General features: G+C 42.7%; 1 protein-coding gene across 5 annotated transcripts in view; it reads left to right on the top strand.

Annotated features, from left to right (window-relative positions):
* TXNRD2 (thioredoxin reductase 2) overlaps positions 1 to 7,756 on the top strand; it is a 38,493-nt gene extending 30,737 nt beyond the window's left edge. For 3 of the 5 annotated variants that reach the window (XM_026686384.2, XM_087942850.1, XM_087942848.1), the window contains exons 13-18: positions 487 to 582; positions 2,618 to 2,710; positions 3,322 to 3,393; positions 4,001 to 4,098; positions 4,856 to 5,128; positions 7,219 to 7,756. In XM_026686384.2, the coding sequence (XP_026542169.2) occupies positions 487 to 582; positions 2,618 to 2,710; positions 3,322 to 3,393; positions 4,001 to 4,098; positions 4,856 to 4,985 (489 nt within the window). In that variant the 3' untranslated portion in view covers positions 4,986 to 5,128; positions 7,219 to 7,756. The remainder of the gene's footprint in view (positions 1 to 486; positions 583 to 2,617; positions 2,711 to 3,321; positions 3,394 to 4,000; positions 4,099 to 4,855; positions 5,129 to 7,218) is intronic. The other 2 variants (XM_026686383.2, XM_087942849.1) reach the window with 1 other exon arrangement.
* Positions 7,757 to 18,685: the final 10,929 nt, after the last annotated feature.

Here is an 18,685-nt window from a genome sequence, read left to right as displayed (position 1 = left end):
GATGCCCTTCCTGTCACCGATGCGGAGTTTTGTTCAGCAGATATATTTTCAGTATGGCCAGAAAACAAAATATCTGCCTCTACCTAGGATCAATTACCTAGTATTTATTATTATTATTATTATTATTATTATTATTATTATTATTATTATTATTATTATTATTATTATTATTATACACAAAATATTGGCGGATGATGCGAGCAGATCCCAGTAAGGCAGCCTTCTGCAGCTGACCAATGGTGATTTTGTCAGCATTATTGTTGTTGTTGTTATTGTTGTTGTTGTTGTTGTTGTTGTTATTATTATTATTATTATTATTATTATTTAGAACGGACCATGGGAAATGAATTTAGAAAAGGGAAAGTCCTAAAACGACAAATAGTTAACCAGAATTGTTGGGGAAACCTTGGGGGTGTTGATTCCTCCTCGCTGCTTCTTGAAAGAAATCTTGTAAAAATCCCTTCTAATGTTCTCATCCCTTTCAAGGGCCGCCCTGAACTAACGCCCACCGCAATTGCTTCAGGGAAGTTGTTGGCTCGGCGGTTGTTCGGCCTTTCTTCCGAACTCATGGATTACGACAATGTGAGTAAGGGTTTGGTGTGTTGACAAAATTGTCCTGTTGCCCCCAATTATTTGTACCTATTTCCTGTATTCTTACTCATGTTTACACTTATACCTATTATCTTGTAAGCGATTGACAAATCAAATAAATGAAATAAAATAAAGAAATAAGATGGCAGCTGTGGTGGACGTGATCTTGACTAGCCCATCTTGACTAGAGGTTCACTCTAACTCAGGGATCCCCAACCTTTTCGACGCCGCGCCCGGTTCCGCGTCAGCTGGGCGCCGCCATTTTTTTACGAAAATCACTTCCGGTGACGCCACCGAGCGATTTTTCGTCAAAAAAATGGCGGGCATCACTTTCCGGTGAGCTTTTTCGGGTAGAAATGGCTTTCTACCCGGAAAAGCTCACCGAAGCGCTGGCGCCGCCATCTTTTTGACGAAAAATTGCTTTTTTACCAAAAAGATGGCGGCGCCAGCAACCAGCGGCCCGGTAAGGCTTGTTCCGCTGCCCGGTACCGGTCCGCGGACCGGCGTTGGGGACCCCTGCTCTAACTGCAGTTGATATGTTCCTGAAAACAGACACGAGGCTAGAGATTGGTTCTTTATTCATTTCCCTTCCTTTTTTGGGGGGGTGAAAAGAATTTTTATTGCATATTATTAACAAGGATCCCTAAGGAAATTGCAGGTGGCCCTTGACTTAAAACAGTTTCGTTTAGCGGCCGTTCAAATTTACAACGGCACCGAAAAAAAGTGACCGATGACCATTTTTCACACACTTACGGCCGTTGCAACATCCCCATGGTCACGTGATCAACACTCAGATACCTGCCAAAAATGATTCGTATTGATGATGTTTGCAGGGTCCCCCAGGGGGCACGGGATCCCCTTTTGTGACCAAACCAAAGAAAAGTCGGGGTGGGTGAAGCCAGAATCGTTTGAACAACCGTGTTACCAACTTAACCACAGCAGTGATTCCAGGGCTGGGCTTCTGGGGGTTCGCAGGGGTTCGGGGGAGCCCCCTAGCTAAGATTCTGTGCAGTTTGGAGAACCCCCAAATCCCACTCCTGGCTGGCCTCACCCACCCCACCCCTCGCCTCCCAGGAGTCCCCACACGGCCTGTTTTGGATGCCAGGTCAGTGCACGGTGCGCATGAAGGTTCGGGGAGAGCGAAAAACAGGCCTCCTGGAAGTTCAGGAAGACCGGAAATGGGCCCGTTTCTGGCTTCCATAGAGCCATTTTCGACCTCCCGGAGGCTCAAAGGAAGCCTCCGGAGCCCAAGGAGGGCAAAAACACCGCCCCCTCCCCCCCACTGTGGTGCAGGAGGCTGAATAGGCCACACCCACCATGCCCACGCCCATCCAGCAACCGGGCAGAGTCGGCTAGCGGTCAGGATTCCGGCAGTTACCCCCATTTAAATCGTGAGTCTCGAGCCAAACTTCCAAAATTTCAAAAGGATTTATTGGGAGTTAACATGTCCGGCACTGCCTGGGTGTAGCCGACTCTGAGACACATTATTCAACTGTCACCTTTGACCCTGGTTTTCCCTCCACCCCCCTGAGTCTATCGTAATTCATATTCTCCAATGGGACACATCCATAGCCCAGAGTCATCAGTCATGTTATCCAGTTAGAATTTTGCACGGCAGAAACTTCAGTCAGCTAGTTACTATCTTTGAAAAACTATGCATGGAATATGCACTTTCAACTCCCAAGCTACCGCACCACTCTTTCAAATCCCTTTCCCTCCTCCCTTTCTGTTGGCAACTCTAAAAAGACCATAGCAATATTTTATGAATTGACACCTTTACATTTGCTAAAAATTTTGAATCCGCCCCTGAATGATTCACTTAACAACTGTGGCAAAGGGACAAAATTCTTTTCACAACGGTCTTGTTTAGCAATGGAGGTTTTGGGCTCGATTGTGGTTGAAAGTCACCTGTATCTGGAAATAATACGTATATCCTGCAGGCTCAGGTTGCTGAAAATGCAAGGTGCAGGAAGACTTAGCCTCTCTGGTTAATGACTCACGGTGTGGCTTCACCTCCCACCTGCAGGTGCCTACAACAGTGTTCACCCCTCTAGAATATGGTAGCGTTGGCATCTCAGAAGAAGACGCTGTCCACCGATATGGTCCAGATAACATAGAGGTAGGCTGTTCTGGTCATATGGTGGTGTTTTCTGCTTTGTGCTATTCAGCCTTTGGGACGGAACCAAATTTTTAGAAGCATATAAATTATAAATAAAACAAAAACATATACATTATAAATAAAAACCAACACAAACCACGCTGTAGCAATTAACGAGACAGGGCAGGATAAGGAATTGCAGACTTCAAAAGATAACGAAACACACACAGTTGGGAGGACACCAGAACCCAGATAAGACATTACAAACAAGGATAACGCATGCTTTGCTTCCAGCAAGGTGCTGTGTGCAAACACCCTCTTTATCCTGTTTTCCCAGCTGCAGCCCATGAAGGGGATCAGGGCCCTTTTCTCCCCCATAAACCATGTTGCTCCCTTCTCCATTCCTCCCTGCGTGCCCTAGGATGAAGTGGGCCTGGGTCTTCCTCTGAATGCCCAGCCGGACTATGCACTTCCCCAGTCTCCTCCACAGCCCTCAGAGACTGAGAGAGGGATTCAGAGGGAGAGAGCAAGGAAGGGAGCGAGAGAAATTCAGACTTGCAACTTTCTGTTATTATTTCCAATCTCAATGCAAGTATTTTTGCCTTTGTGATGAAATAACAATTCTCTTTCAGGTATACCACGCATTTTATAAACCCTTGGAATTTGTTGTGGCCGAAAGAGATGCTACTCAGTGCTACATAAAAGTAAGTTGGCCTTTGTAATGTTTCTTTCGGTTCAAGGGGCTTACAATATCTAGCACAAACCCTTGGGGTCAAGCATTTTTTTCTTTTCTTTTTTTCTTTTATTTATTTAGAAAATTTATATTGCTGCCTTCTCACGCATGGGGACTCAAGGCTTTATTCCTGACCCTTCCATTTTCCCTCCTCCCCAAGGGAGAAAAATATTCTAAAATTTTCTCCTCTCCTCTCCTCTCCTCTCTTCTTCTATTCTACTCTATGGCAACTCTAAAAAGACCACAGAAATATTTTATGAAATATACACTCTACTGTATATTCTTCTCCTCTACTCTACTCTACTCTACTCTATTATTCTATTCTATTATTCTATTCTCTTCTACTCTACTCTACTCTATTATTCTGTTCTATTCTACTGTATTATACTCTTCTTCTCTTCTATTCTACTCTACTCTACTCTACTCTATTATTCTGTTCTCCTATTCTATTCTTCTCTACTTTACTTTACTCTTCTTATTCCATTGTTTCTGTTCTGTTCCTATTCTGTTCTACTCTATTCTATTCTTTCTAATCCTGGCTAGTTGCAAATTCCCTGTTCTTTGTGAATTCTTTGCAGATGGTGTGCCTGCGCGAAAAAGATCAGCAGATCCTGGGCCTTCATTTCATTGGCCCAAATGCTGGTGAAGTGATCCAAGGCTTCGCTCTTGGAATCAAGTAAGTTTCAAGAATGTCAGCCCCACATCCCAGCCTCCCCCAGCTACCTGATAAACCTGCTCTTTCAAGTCTCTCCAAGATAATAAAAAAAGATAGTGATTGCCATTTTAGCCAGACTAAATCATATCCAGTGTTTGGGGTTTCTTTTATGTTCTTATTTCCTCTAGTTTGATGAAAAAGACGGGCATCCTTTATTAATAAAAGTGGAGCTTAGGAACGGACGTATCGGCTTTTGGTTTTTATGTTTATGAAATAGGTTTCTTGGCAAAACCTGTCTTTTTTTTTGATCCCTTCCCTGTTCTGCAAAATATATATATATATATATGAAAAATTAGCTTTGTAGTCCAGCTGTTGCTGACTCTTCAAAGTGTAACGAAGGGTGGGTTTTTTTCCCATTCTTCTTTCCTATTCTCGGGATAATAAATGATCACTCAGCAGCTTTTCTTTAAAAGAGAGAGGACTAAAACCTTGTTTTGATTACGTTTCTCTTTTGACAAAGACAGAATCATTAGAGCTTTGGAGGGGAAAATATTTCAGGATTTTGCTACTCTTCAGATGTTTTATTATTATTATTATTATTATTATTATTATTATTATTATTATTATTATTATTATTATTAGGTCCATAGTCTCCTTGAATTGCAACAGTTTGTTTAGCCAACACAGCGACTCCACAGGGATTCCACCAGATAAAGCATACAAAATTCCGTGTTTTTCTTCATTTTCTTCTCTTCTGCTCTCCATGTGTCTTCTGCAGATGCGGCGCCACTTATTCTCAAATGATGCAGACAGTTGGGATTCACCCCACCTGTGCCGAAGAAGTGACTAAGTTGCACATCACCAAGAGGTCAGGCTTGGATCCGACCGTCACAGGCTGCTGAGGTTAAGCACCATCCCTGGTCAACCAGGCTGGGCAGAAGCTTCCAGAAGGAAAGGAAGGAGCACATCAACCTCTAGAGGTCCATTGTTTCAATTCTTTCATTGGCCTTTTCACAACGCCTTTCACCCAACCCCCCAAAATAAGACGCAGGTGAATTACCACTGTCCATTTAGCGATTGTTCAAAAGTTACAACAGCCCCTTTTTATTTTCCATGAACCACTTCGTGTTTTCATCTTAGCCAGAAGGTGGAGATGCTGGCTAAGATATTAGCCTGGGAGTTAAGTGATATCAAATGATAATAACGCCAGCAGGATTGCAAGGAAAGTGTTAATAAATGGCCATCCGCGCCGATTTCTATTGGATCAGGATGACCAAATTTCTAGTTATGTTTATTTCCAGTACGATTAAAAGGTTATCTGAAAATGAATCTCTACTCACCCCAAGGTGTGTACAGCTTTATGCACCGCATTAGAATAGAATTCTTTATTGTGAATTTATTCCAAGTGTGATTGGACACACAAGGAATTTTGTCTCCGATGCATAAGCTCTCAGTGTACATACAAACAACAAGTGATAAATCACAATCAGTCATCGTAAAAATGCATTCATCATGAATCACAGGATACAACACTTAGTGATAGTCATAAACAAGCAATCTACATAAATCATACAAGGATACTGAATAAGACAATATAAATTGTAAGAGACAAGCAACAAAGTTATAGTTGTAAGAAGGTAAGGAGATAGATAACAGGAAAGATGAGAAGAATAGTAATGCAGCCTTACTAGATAGATTGACAGTGTTGTGGGAGTCAATTGTTTAGCAGAGTGATGACGTGGGTGGGTGGGAACTGTCCTTGTGTATAGTTGTTCTGATGTGCAATGCCCTAGTGTTGTTTTGAGGGTAGAAGTTGAAACTGTTTAGGTCCAGGGTGTGAGAGGTCTATAGAGTAGAGTAGAGTAGAGTAGAGTAGAGTAGGGTAGGGTAGAGTAGAGTAGAGTAGAGTAGAGTAGAGGAGTAGAGTAGAGTAGAGTAGAGTAGAGTAGAGTAGAGTAGAGTAGAGTGAAGATAGAATAGAATGAATAAGCATTATTAGAATAAGAATTATTAGAATTAGAATTAGAATTATTAGAAATAGAAATAGAGCTGGAAGGGACCTTGGAGGTCTTCTAGTCCAGCCCTCTGCTCAAGCAGGAGAACCTATACTATCTTCAAAACCTCCAGTGATGGAGTGCCCACGATTTCTGAAGGCAACTTCTGTTCCACTGATATTTTCACAGCCCTCTTTCTGGTTCCTGCAGTATACAGGCCCTCAATGGAAGGCAGGCTGGAGGAAAAACAAGAGAAAAAAAAGAAATAATAACATATATACTAGTAACAATACCTAGCAATGGTGCAACAGAATAATTTTAACTAAATTTATCTTTATGTTAGCTTATTTGTAATCCTGTTGGTTATATTGGCATACTTATAGTTATAAACCATCTTTATACATACATGTTCATACATAACATTAATCTTTTTTTTAATCTAATTTCTACCTCTTATCTCTAACCACTCATAAAATCTATCCCATGTTAGATAATATTCTGTATCTCCTTTGTCCTTTATTTTTTAATGTCAATCCAGTCCAATGTTTTCCGAATTAACATCCTCATCTGATGGAGTGTTCTCATTTTTCCAATATTACGCAAACATAATCCTCGCTGCTCTCAATACATGCATGCAAAACTAGGTATATGGTCCCTTTATCGTAGCCCTCTGGCATTATGCCCAACAGAAATATTTCTGGTTTCAGATCTATATGTTGCTTAATCATCTTTTCCAACCGTGTCTGGAAAGATTTTTGTCTATAGGTGTGAAACAATGAAGAATTCAGCTTGGAAGAATCCCCAACATGTCACTCTTGGTTTGGAATGGCCAACTCTTTGGGAAACCATCTGCAACTACCCCAGCAGTGCTTTTTCAAGAAGCAACTGGTTTTGCTTGTTTTGCTCGAAGACGTTTCGCTTCTCATCCAAGAAGCTTCGTCAGTTCTAACTGAAAGGTGGAGAGTTCATGATTCTTCAGTTAGAACTGAAGAAGCTTCTTGGATGAGAAGCGAAATGACTTCAAGGGGGAAAAAAACCAGAAAGTCCAGCTGCCTCTTGGTGTATGTGAAATGAACCTACATTCCCTCTACCCAAGTCTCCCATTGAAGTCAATATCCTTATGCTGCCAATATTTATTTATTTTTAGAGTCACCAGACCAACTCCTTTGAAAGCCTTCTTCAAACCGATCCCATTTCTGGAATGGTCACCCATGCTATTTATTGCATCATATGAAGACACCTAGACGGATGTGGATGAGCTGGAACTGGTGCCAAAGTAGGGGTAGATAGACACCAAAAAGATCTGCTTCCTTTTCTGTGAAATTCTGCCTTGTGCCTTCCAGGGATGGTTTATTTCCAACCACCACCTCAAGTAGCCTCGCGTCGATGCCAAACACCCAACCAAACATCGCAAGAGATTTCCTGGGTGTGCAGATATTTGTGCATCTGAGAAATCCACGCAAAATCACGGGACACCAGCCAATGACGACTTGTGTATAAATCCACTCGCTGGAGTAGACAGGTCTGATGCCTGCTGGTTCCTTATTGAGCTGAAGGAATTACGTTGGAATTGATGGCAGGCAATTTAATAGAAGGATTAAAAATAGCTTTCGGCTAAATTTGTAGACGGTTGTGGTTGATTTGGGGTAACTTTTCCTTTCCCCAAAAGTCAAAAGTAAACTGCATTTTTTTTTCTCTTCCAGTTTTTTTTTTCCTTCTGTCTCTCCCATGTATGTTTAGTTTTTTTTTTTCCCCCAGTACTGTAGGGCAGCAAAAAGCTAAACCGTGGCTATGAGATTGGTCCTTTCAATCTTGATTTTATTATTAGCATGTGTGTTTGCAAATATTGAGCAGAAACGTGCAGCTCCCATGCCAGGGAATTCTTGCTAAAGTTTTCGGCTAAAAGTTAACATTTGGTGTTAGCTTATTGTCCTGAAAGATTAGCCTCCACCCTAAGGAAATGCTGTATCACAGCCAAATCGAGACCTAGTTTGGTCTAGTGGTTAAGGTGCCAGGCCAAAAGGCAGGAGGTTTTGAGTTCTAGTCCTGCCTTGGGCCTGAAAACTAGTTGGGTGACTTTGGACCAATCACCAGGAGACAGTGAGTTCTAGTCCTGTCTTAGCTACAACGAAAGACAGCTGGGCGACTTTGGGCCAATCACTAGGAGACAGTGAGTTCTAGTCCTGTCTTAGGTATGAAAGCCAGCTGGGTGACTTTGGGCCAGCCCCTCTCTCACAGCCCAACCCACCTCGCAGGGTTGTTATTATGGGAAAAGAGGAGGAGGATATATGTCAGATATATTCACTGCCTCAAATTATTTATAAAAATAATAAAGGCAGGATAAGCCTATAACTCAAATTCACAACAGTGAGCATCCCTAATCAAAGAAATCTTGTCCAACCTCACAGGATCGCCTTGTGTATTTGTGTATGTGGCGGGGGGAGGGGCAACTGGATTGGTCTCTTTCGTCCATTTCTGTTGTCTCTCTCCGTCCCATCCCTTTCTTGAAAACTTTTCAGCAGTCAACGGTGAGAAACCTTCACGAGAAGAAGCTTTGGAGGCACTGTTTCAAAAACATACTCGCCCACGCTCACCCCCTCAGGGTGACAACCGGGACAGGCGTTGATGCAATTCCTTTGATCTAAGTCTGAAAACCTGCCTGCCAGATGTCAGGGAGTTAATTGTGGCTCTATTGTGCCCCATCTTAAGTCAATATTGTCAGCTATTATTCCTCTTAATCCTCTAACATCATGGTTTAACGATGGGCCATTGGAGATGTCCCCTTCAGCGCCTCTTTGGGTTCACCCTTTTGCGGCAGGCAGCGGGAACATGAGATTGCGTAGGCAGCGTGAGGCATTTGGCTGAGCTACCTTTATTCTTGTGGACAGGGAGTCCTCAACTTACAACCAATTTGTTTAGTGACTGTTCAAAATTACAACAGTGTGGAAAAAATGAATTCCCCAACCAGCATGGAATTGAGATCCATGCATCTTAATATTGTCAAGTTTGAAGAACACAGAACTAGTCCAACCCAGTAATATCTATACCTCTATATCTATACCTATATACCTCTACTGTATATCTATCTATCAAATTATATATGTATATATGTTTTCATAGATTTTCACGGGTACAGGTATATAGGTCTAGGTGTGTTCGGGTCTTTTCCCGTGTAAGATTAAGAGTATTTTGGTGACGTTTCGGCACGGTCCCACTCGCCATCCTCAGGCTGGTGCTTTTCGGCTTCTGCTTGCACTGGCACGGAGCCGAAAGCACCAGCCTGAGGATGGCGAGTGGGACCACACCAAAACGTCACCAAGATACTCTTAATCTTACACAGGAAAAGACCCGAACACACCTAGACCTATATATATGTATGTATGTATGTATGTATGTATGTATATATGTATAGATAGATAGATAGATAGATAGATAGATACATATATACATATGTGTGTGTGTATATATATATATATATATATATATATATATATATATATATATATATATATATATATATATATATATATATATTGTATGTATGTATGTATATTTATCTGTGTATATTATCTATCAAATCTATCATATCTATCTCATCTATCTTTGTATCTCTTATCATATCTACCATTTATCTCTCTCCTATCACAGTTATCTATGTCTGTCTGTCTTTTTATCACTTTATCATATCTATCTCTATCCTAGCTATCTATGTCTGTCTGTCTATCATTTTATCATCTCTCTCTCTCTATCCTATCTATCTCTGTCTATCGCTTTACCATATCTATCTACCTATCTATATTGAATTATATCTATCATATCTATATATGTATGTATGCATGTATGTGTATGTATATGTATATACGAATATATATGTGTGTATCTATATCTGTATCTATATCTTATCATCTATATCATATCTATCAAATCTATCATATCTATCATCTATATCATCTATTTATCTCATCTATCTGTATCTCTTATCATATCTATCATTTATCTATCTCTATCCAATCTACCAGTTATCTATTTCTGTCTGTCTGTCTATCTCTTTATCATATCTGTCTGTCCGTCTATCTATCTATCTATCTATCTATCTATCTATCTATCTATCTATCTATCTATCTATCTATCTATCTCTTTATCATATCTATCTATCAATCTATCTAGTCTTTGACATACGCCAGTCCATTTAGTGACTGCTTGAAGTTGCAAAAGCACGCAAAAAAAGCAACTTTCACCCTTACGACGGTTGCAGGTTTCTCACGGCCGCGTGATCAAAATTTGGACGCCTGGCAACTGATTCATATTTATGACAATTGCGGTATCCTGGGGGGTCGTATGATTCCCCGCTCGTGTCCTGACAAGCAAGGCCAATGGGAAAGCCAAACTCACTGAACAATCATGTTACTAACTATAAGTGATTCCTTTGTGGCAAGAAACGTCACAAAATGGGGCAAAACTCGCTCGACAATTGTCTCACTTCGCCCGAGAAATTTTCGGGACTCAATTGTGGTCGTAAGTCAAGGAGTACCTGTGTATCTACGATATGCATATATATATATATACTTAAAAGAAGGAAAAAAAACAATACTCCAATCTTACGGGCGTTGCCAGTCCTAGCTTCCGATTAGAGGCAAGATCTGGCATCTCTTGAGTGCAGAAAATCCATCCTCGCTCCCAGGAGGCTGCCAGCTTGAAAGGGAAGTTTCCAGAAGGTGATTGCATCAGTCGGAAAGTGATAATAAAACAAATAAATAAATAAAAGTCTAGCCAGGAGGATGGCAAGAAGGGAGACCATTCTTGTTCCGACAGGGCGCTGGGCATGGTTTGTGGCAGAGATACAGGGAGATGGACGTGTGCCAGCTTTCGCGAAGGAGAATTCATTCCGAAGAAGAGGTATCGCAGCAATGTTGGGACAGGTGAGCCTAATCCCCCAAGAAACACACCAGTGTGTAAGGGTAGACTGTATTTATGACACACACATATGAGATGGGCAGATAAACAGCATCATTTTCCCACTCCAGAGAGGGAGAGAAAGTTTAGTTATTTTTTTTAATTAAATTTTATTAAAAGTTTTACAGTTTTAAAAACAAATCATATGAACAATTTTCACAGTACGTTGTGGCATCGGCTTTTCCATATTCATTTACACACACACACATATGGTATTCAGCTTTGTTCGGTATTTTCCCACGTCATTGTAGTTGTGCTTTTAAAGTTGTAGCAACGTTTCGGCAGAATCTCATCTGCCATCATCAGGCTTCTGTATTGTGTTCGTCTGTGAGAAACCACTGTAAAAGTCTGACTCACAGACGAACACAATACAGAAGCCACACACACACACACACGTACATCAGTTACATTTACATTTTGCATTATCTTTTATTCCTGTTATCTAACCAAGCATACCATTTCTCCCAGACCATATAATATTCTTTTTCTTCCTTCTGCAATTCCATTGTTAAGTTTATTCATTTCCGCACAATCCGTAATTTTTTTTATTATTAACCTATTATCTTAGTTTAGTTTAGATTGAGGGGTTCTTGGTTGCTCTCCGGAGCTTGCCTGTGTAAGGCATCCAGAAAGTATCCATGGTATCCATTTTGTCACCCAAGCTAGGTAACGTTATGAGTTGATGGAAGAGGAGGATTGTGGGCGTCCCTTGGTGCTCCCTGAGCTTGTTTTCTTCCAGACGTTTCATTGCCCAACTAGGTAACACAATCAGGAGTAGAAGAGACAGGAGGAGGACTGTGGGGCTTGGTGTTCTCTGAGCTTGCTTATTTTTTCTGGCAAACGTTTCATTACCCGACTAGGACTTGCAGCCAAAACTCCGTATCTCATTTTTACAGCCCCATAAATCACATTCGGAGTGGAGGGTTCATTTTTTCCCCCTTCATTGTTTTTTGACGTAGCTTGTTGTGCTTTTTCTATAAGTCACAGGGTTGAGAAAAGAAAAGAAAAGAAAAAAAAAACACCTCCACATTTCCTTCCTCTGTGCAGCTGCAGTTTCCCCTCTTCTCAGTTGCAAACCTGCCAAGGAGGTTAGCGAGAAAAGATCCAGATGGGATCCACAGGAATATTTCAATTCCTAAGAAGCCACACACATCCCAATCGCCTTAGCCAGGGCAGGCAGTTCGGTAGGACAGTTCAAACATAAAATAAAAGGGTTGGGAGGGACCTTGGAGGTCTTCTAGTCCACCCCCCCCCCCCCCCGCGCAAGATCCTATATCATTTTAGATAAATCCACCGGCCCCCAAGAGGAGAAAATACTCCAGCACTTCTCCACTCAGATCAGCCTAGATTAACTCTAAGGTTAACTTAATTTAACTGGTGATGTTCCCTAGTTGGGTCATGAAACGTCTTCACGAAAACAACCAAGCTCAGAGAGCACCCAGGACCCTCGCAGTTCTCCTCCTCCTCCTCACCCCTCCCCCCCGCCCCCAAATTCCACTCTCTTCTAGCACTGATGATGTTACTTACTCGGGTCATGAAACGTCTGCAAAAAAAGCAAGGAAGTTCAGAGAACACCAAGGATCCCACAGTTCTCTTCCTCCTCCTCTTCCTCCCGCCCAGATTCCACTCTCTTCTAGCACTGATGATGTTATTTACTTGGGTCATGAAACGTCTGCAAAAAAAGCAAAGAAGTTCAGAGAGCATCCAGGACTCCTCCAATCAATAACTGTCCAGTCTCTTCTTAAAAACCTCCCCTTCCCGAGGCAAATCATTCTACTGATTAATTGTTCTCACTGTCTGGAAGTTTCTCCTTCATTCAAAGTTGGATCTTTCTTTCATGATCAGACCCATTGCTTCTTGTCCTGCCCTCAGATGCTTTGGAGAAATAGCTTGACTCCCTCTTCTCTGTGGCAGCCCCTCGAGCACTGGAAGACAGCTATCCTATCACCCCCGACCCTTCTCTTGGTTAGGCTAGGCCCGTGCATCATTCACCATATGATTTAGCAATAGCACTTGGGCTTTGCAGTGCTTTTACAACCCTCTCTAAGCGGTTTATAGAGTCAGCCTCTTGCCCCCAACAATCTGGGGTCTTGGAGGGATGGAAAGCCAAGTCAACCTTGAGCCGGTCAGGATCGAACTCCTGGCTGTGGGCAGAATTAGCCTGCAGTACTGAATTCAGATGGATGTTTGGATGGATGGATGTTTGGATGGATGGATGGATGATAGACAGACCAGGCAGAGAGACAGACATGGAGAGAGGGGGGGGGAGGGAGGGAGAGGGAGAGAATTTAGACTTATATACTACTTCACAGTGCTTTTACAGCCCTTTCTAAGAGGTTTACAGAGTCAGCCTCTTGCCCCCAACCATCTGGGTCCTCATTTGACCCAACACGGAAGGATGGAAGGCTGAGTCAACCTTGAGCCGGTCAGGATCGAACTGATTGTGGGCAGAATTAGTCTGCAATACTGAATTCAGATGGATGTTTGGATGGATGGATGGATGGATGGATAATAGACAGACTAGGCACAGAGAGAGAGAGAGAGAGAGAGGGGCACTTAAGACATACATACCGTTTCACACTCCTTTCCAGCCCTCTCTAAGTGGTTTACAGAATCAGCCTCTTGCCCCCAACAATCTGGATCCTCATTTTACCCACCACGGAAGGCTGAAGGCTGAGTCAACCCTGATTTAGCCTCCAAACCCCTTACCATCTTGGTTGTTGTCCTGTGCATGTTGTCTAGTTGACTTTGACTTAATGAACAGAGCTCTTTGGAGAAATAGGGTCATCATCCATGAAGATCTAATCCTTGCTTACCCCTTGGTGACCCCCTCTAGCTTTGCCTACCTCTGGGGGCCGCTTCCTTCTGCCTTTATTATTATTGGTCTGGCTTTTGTGTCCCTTTCAGGAAAATCTGGGCCACGCGTAAGAACAATAGGAGCTAATCTAAGCAAGAGAAGTCTTCTTCGGTACACCATTAGTGGAGCCCGGAGGAAACTGTCGAGACTTTGGGGAAACTTTTCAGAACAGCCGAACGCTTCCGTGGGACCAGGAGGAGGGAGGCCCACCAATCAACACATAGGTTTGCCTGTCATCGTGTTTTATTTTTCTTCCAACCTTGAGTAATGACTTCTGACTTCCTTCTTGGATCATCTATGGCTCTGTTTATGGTCTCCTGCCTCCTTGTCTCAACTGGCTGCCCCAAAGACTAGGATATCTAGTGACTTCACTCCTCCTTACCTTGGCCCGAATGGATCCGTCATTCTGTCTCGTGTGCCTCTTTCTAACGTCTACTTCCCACACAAGTGGGTAACCTTGAGGTGTACAATGAATTCGTGAGTCTCCTGTATTCCCTGTATTCATCAAAAGGCAGGGCACGTCCCTTCATGGAGATAAGAAAAAATTGCCTCGGTGGCTGAAGTTGTGAAAACAGGACTTTGGTATTTGTACTTGTGAGGAATCCTCCCTTTTTAATTTTGAGTTGGGGCCAAGTTGCTTTATCTCAGCAAAACTTGTGCATCTACATTCCCTGGTCATATCAGGGTCAGTTGAAGCCTCATAGCCTTCGTCAACTCTTTCCAAGGACAGATTTAATGCCTGTTGATCAACAGAGGCCTCCAGATGTTGGGTTCCTCAACCTTTCCATGATCATTTCATTCCAACCTAGCAGAAGTCAGAACTCCATGTTTCATAATCTCAGGAAGAAAACCCCAAAGCCTTCCTTCCTTTCCTCAACTTCTTGTGGTGGGCTTTCTGAGCCACGCTAAGGTTAGGTTTGATTTGGCTCACAAAGTTCTCCAGATAAGTCATCCCGTCGTTTCCGTTTCTTCTCCATTCTCTTCTGAATGTGGGTGGTGTTCTGTTTTGGATTTGGCCAGCTGAGTTACTGCTTCCCAGCAATGGGACAATGGTTTGAAGCAACACGTTTTATGGTCCCGTGGTGCGTCATTTGTGCCTCTGGATGAAGAAACCTAGCTCTTTGTAAAGTTATGGAATCTGGGGTGGGGAAGAAAGGTTGGGGAACTAATTTGAAGCTTCAGGTGTGTTAAGACAAAGCCAGGAACCGGAAAGCATTGTTGCTTACGATGTTAGTGGGTATTGCTTCCACCCATCACCGTTGCGTCTATTCTCCTGATTTCTCTTAATTAGATGAAGAATTGACTACCCTAAGGCTGGTTTGGTTTGGTTTCAACTCTGGAAGCCATTGCCAAATACTTCTTGGGACCTAAGCCAGTTTTTCTTACCGGATATCTTTGGCACCAAGGATGCTCACACCCTACCTGTGCAACACAAGAACAATTTAAAACATAAAAGATCTGATTTTTTTTAAATGTTTCCAGTGTATTCTGACAACAAATGGGGGCTTGGGGATCTAGAAATTTGACCACGGAGAGGGTGACCTCTGGCCAGTGATTTTGAAATGTTGCCTTAGCATTACACCAGGGGCTCAACTGAAGAATAGATCAATAGTACTTAGACTTATATACTGCTTCACAGTGCTTTACAGCCCCCTCTAAGCGGATTGAAGGGTCAGCCTCTTGCCCCCAACAATCCGGCTCCTCATTTTAGCGACCTCGGAAGGATGGAAGGCAGAGTCAACCTTGAGCCGGTCAGGATCGAGCTGCTGGTGTGTGGGAAGAGTTAACCTGCAATACTGACTTACTTAACTGACTCAGGGCTGTTCATAAGTCACACTTTTTCAGGGCCTTTGTAACTTCAAACAGCCGCCAAAAGAATATTTGTTAATTGATGACTCCCTGTATTAAATTCTGCAATGAGATTAGGGATAAGAGTTCAGTAGCTCTGGGGTTACTAAGTTAAATTTTTATTTAACATTTTGGTGCTCAGATCCAACTTGGAGAATAGCTTAAAGCAGGCTTCAAACTCACTGATATGGAAACTGCTGGATAGCAATAGCAATAGCACTTAGATATATATCCCGCTTCCCAGTGCTTTACAGCCTTCTCTAAGCAATTTACAGAGTCAGCAAATTTGCTCCTAACTATTTAAGTCCTCATTTTACCGACCTTGGAAGGATGGAAGGCTGAGTCAACCTTGAGCCGGTCAGGATCGAACTGCTGGTTAGAGTTAGCCTGCAATACTGCATTCTAACCACTGCACTACCATGGCCCTCCCTCCCTTCCTTCCTCCCTCCCTTCCTTCTTTCCTTTCCACTTAGCAATAGCACTTAAGACTTATATATATCTTCCCAGTGCTTTGCAGCCCTCTCTAAGCGGTTTACAGAGTCAGCCTCTTGCCCCCAACAATCTGGGTCCTCATTTAACCGACCTCGGATGGATGGAAGGCTGAGTCAACCTTGAGCCAGTGGGAATCGAACTGCCAAACTGCAGGCAGGCAGCAGAAGTAGCCTGTATTCGAACCACTGCACCACCACGAATAACAAGAGTTCAGTGGGATTTTTGCAGGAAGCACAAGTAGGTTTTCTAAATAAAGAATAGACTTGTGGGCGATTTGCCTCGATCATTTTATAATGCATTTGACTGGTTTTATTTGGATCTGTCCCCATCGGAGGCTCTTCAGCCCAAATGGAATCCGTTTCAGTTGTTTGGCTGGAAAGGTAATTGTAGCTCTGCGAGGCATTTTTCAGAGTTTTATAGGAAATGCCGGCAAAATCCACAGAGCAATTGCACCCTTGATTTGCATTCCGGATCTAAAAATACGGAGCTATTCTTCCATTCGAAGGGAGGGGGAAGGAAATTGCTATTGTTTCTTTCTCTCCTGCCGTCCGGGAGAAAAATATATCGATGTAATTCTTAGGAATGTGGTGCAGGGTTTTTGCACTTATATTACAAGGTAGCTGGGGAGTTGTTAAAACATCTTGGACAAATTCTCTGGAGCTCTTCTGAAAAACCTCTGGCTTCTTACACTGCTGTGAAATCACCAGGGTGAGTTTGAATTTGCAGTTTGTTGGAAATTAAAAAAAAATATATCTTGATAGTCCACTCTCGTAAAGATAGAGCCCCGTCAGGCCAAATTCAGCTCCTGTTGCCTTTATGACTAATATGTGTAGTCTATAATCAGGAAACTGATAGCTTCCTTCCCAATGAAAACATTTCATGAAAAGGCATAGGAGCTTTTTAATAAAAGTGCTGCTAATTTCCTTCTAGGAGACGCGGTGGCTCAGTGGCTAAGACACTGAGCTTGTTGATCAGAAAGGTTAGCAGTTCGGCGGTTCGAATCCCTAGCGCCGCATAATGGAGTGAGCTCCCGTTCCTTGTCTCAGCTTCTGCCAACCTAGCAGTTCAAAAGCATGTAAAAAAAAATGCAAGTAGAAAAATAGGGGCCACTTTGGTGGGAAGGTTTAGTCCTGTCGGCCACATGACCACGGAGATGTCTCCGGACAGTGCTGGCTCTTCGCCTTTGCAACGGAGATGAGCACCGCCCCCTAGAGCTGGAAACGACTAGCACGGATGTGCGAGGGGAAACTTTACCCTAATTTCCTTCTGATTTGTTTGCCATCATAGACTACTCCCTCCTAACACCTTCCCCACCCGCTCCTACTAGATTGCCATCTTTTATTTTCTTTTTACAATCCCTATCACAGTGGATCTTAAATTGAAGATAATCACCTCCCAAAAGGGATAATTCAACAATGTCCTGGGGTTGATGGAGCACTTTGTAACTGCTTTTTTTTCTGAATTGATGTAAAGGCAGGTGGGAAAGAGCTAGGGCAGGGGCCTTCAAACTTGACAGCTTTAAGACTTGTGGACTTCAACTCCCAGAATTCCTCCTCCAGTCATGTTAGCTCAGGAATTCTGGGAGCTGAAGTCCACAAGTCTTAATGGTGCCATGTTTGGTTGGCTGTTGTCAGAAGTCTAAACAGGGGTCTTCAAACTTGACAGCTTTAAGACTTGTGGACTTCAACTCCCAGAATTCCTCCTCCAGTCATGTTAGCTCAGGAATTCTGGGAGTTAAAGTCCACAAGACTTAAACTTGTCAAGTCTGAAGACCCTTGAGCCAGGGAGACTGGGGGAAGAGCCAAGGGACCGGTCAGATAAGGGACAGAATAGCCCACAGCTGCATAATGGGTGGAGAAAGAGACTAGAAAAGGACTCTTCCTGGTTTCTTGGGATGAAACGGAGACAGCATGGGAATTGTACTTTCAGACTTGCAAGTTTCTGTCAATGTAGCTTTGCAATAAAGTGGAATTAGCTTATCTGATCATGATTCCTATCTAGTTGATGTCAGTCTTGCAAGTCTAAAAAAGTTCTCTTACTGTCTCTTATCTGACCGGTCCCTTGACGGTATCTCTTTTCCTCCTATCTCCCAAGGTCTTTCTCACAGGCCTGTGGTAGTTGAAGATCCAGTTTGGGATGGTTGATGGTGTGTAAGACAACACGTTCTGTGGGATTTTGGAGGATTGGGAAGATGATAACATTATTCAAGGCAGGGATAAGAGATAAGTGGGTCAAACAATTGACAAATACCTGCGTATAATTTCCATGGCTCTTAGGCAACCTGACGGGACAGTCCTAACATTTTAAAATTGGCTCCCACAATCCCTGTTCGTAGACATTTTGAGAGACACCCCAAACCTCTGAAAAATATCAAGATAATCTCCCCTTTGATTTAGAGTAGGGGTGTCCAACCTTCGCCACTTTTAAGATCTGTGGATTTTTAAATCCCAGAATTCCCCAGCTA

This window comes from Notechis scutatus, chromosome 13 (assembly GCF_049901735.1).
Source record: "Notechis scutatus isolate UNSWTSFEM ecotype Mainland chromosome 13, rNotScu1.2, whole genome shotgun sequence".
Classification (NCBI taxonomy): Eukaryota; Metazoa; Chordata; class Lepidosauria; order Squamata; family Elapidae; genus Notechis; species Notechis scutatus.
The sequence above is the reverse complement of the archived record's forward strand: the minus strand, read 5'-3'. Positions and strand labels throughout refer to the sequence as shown.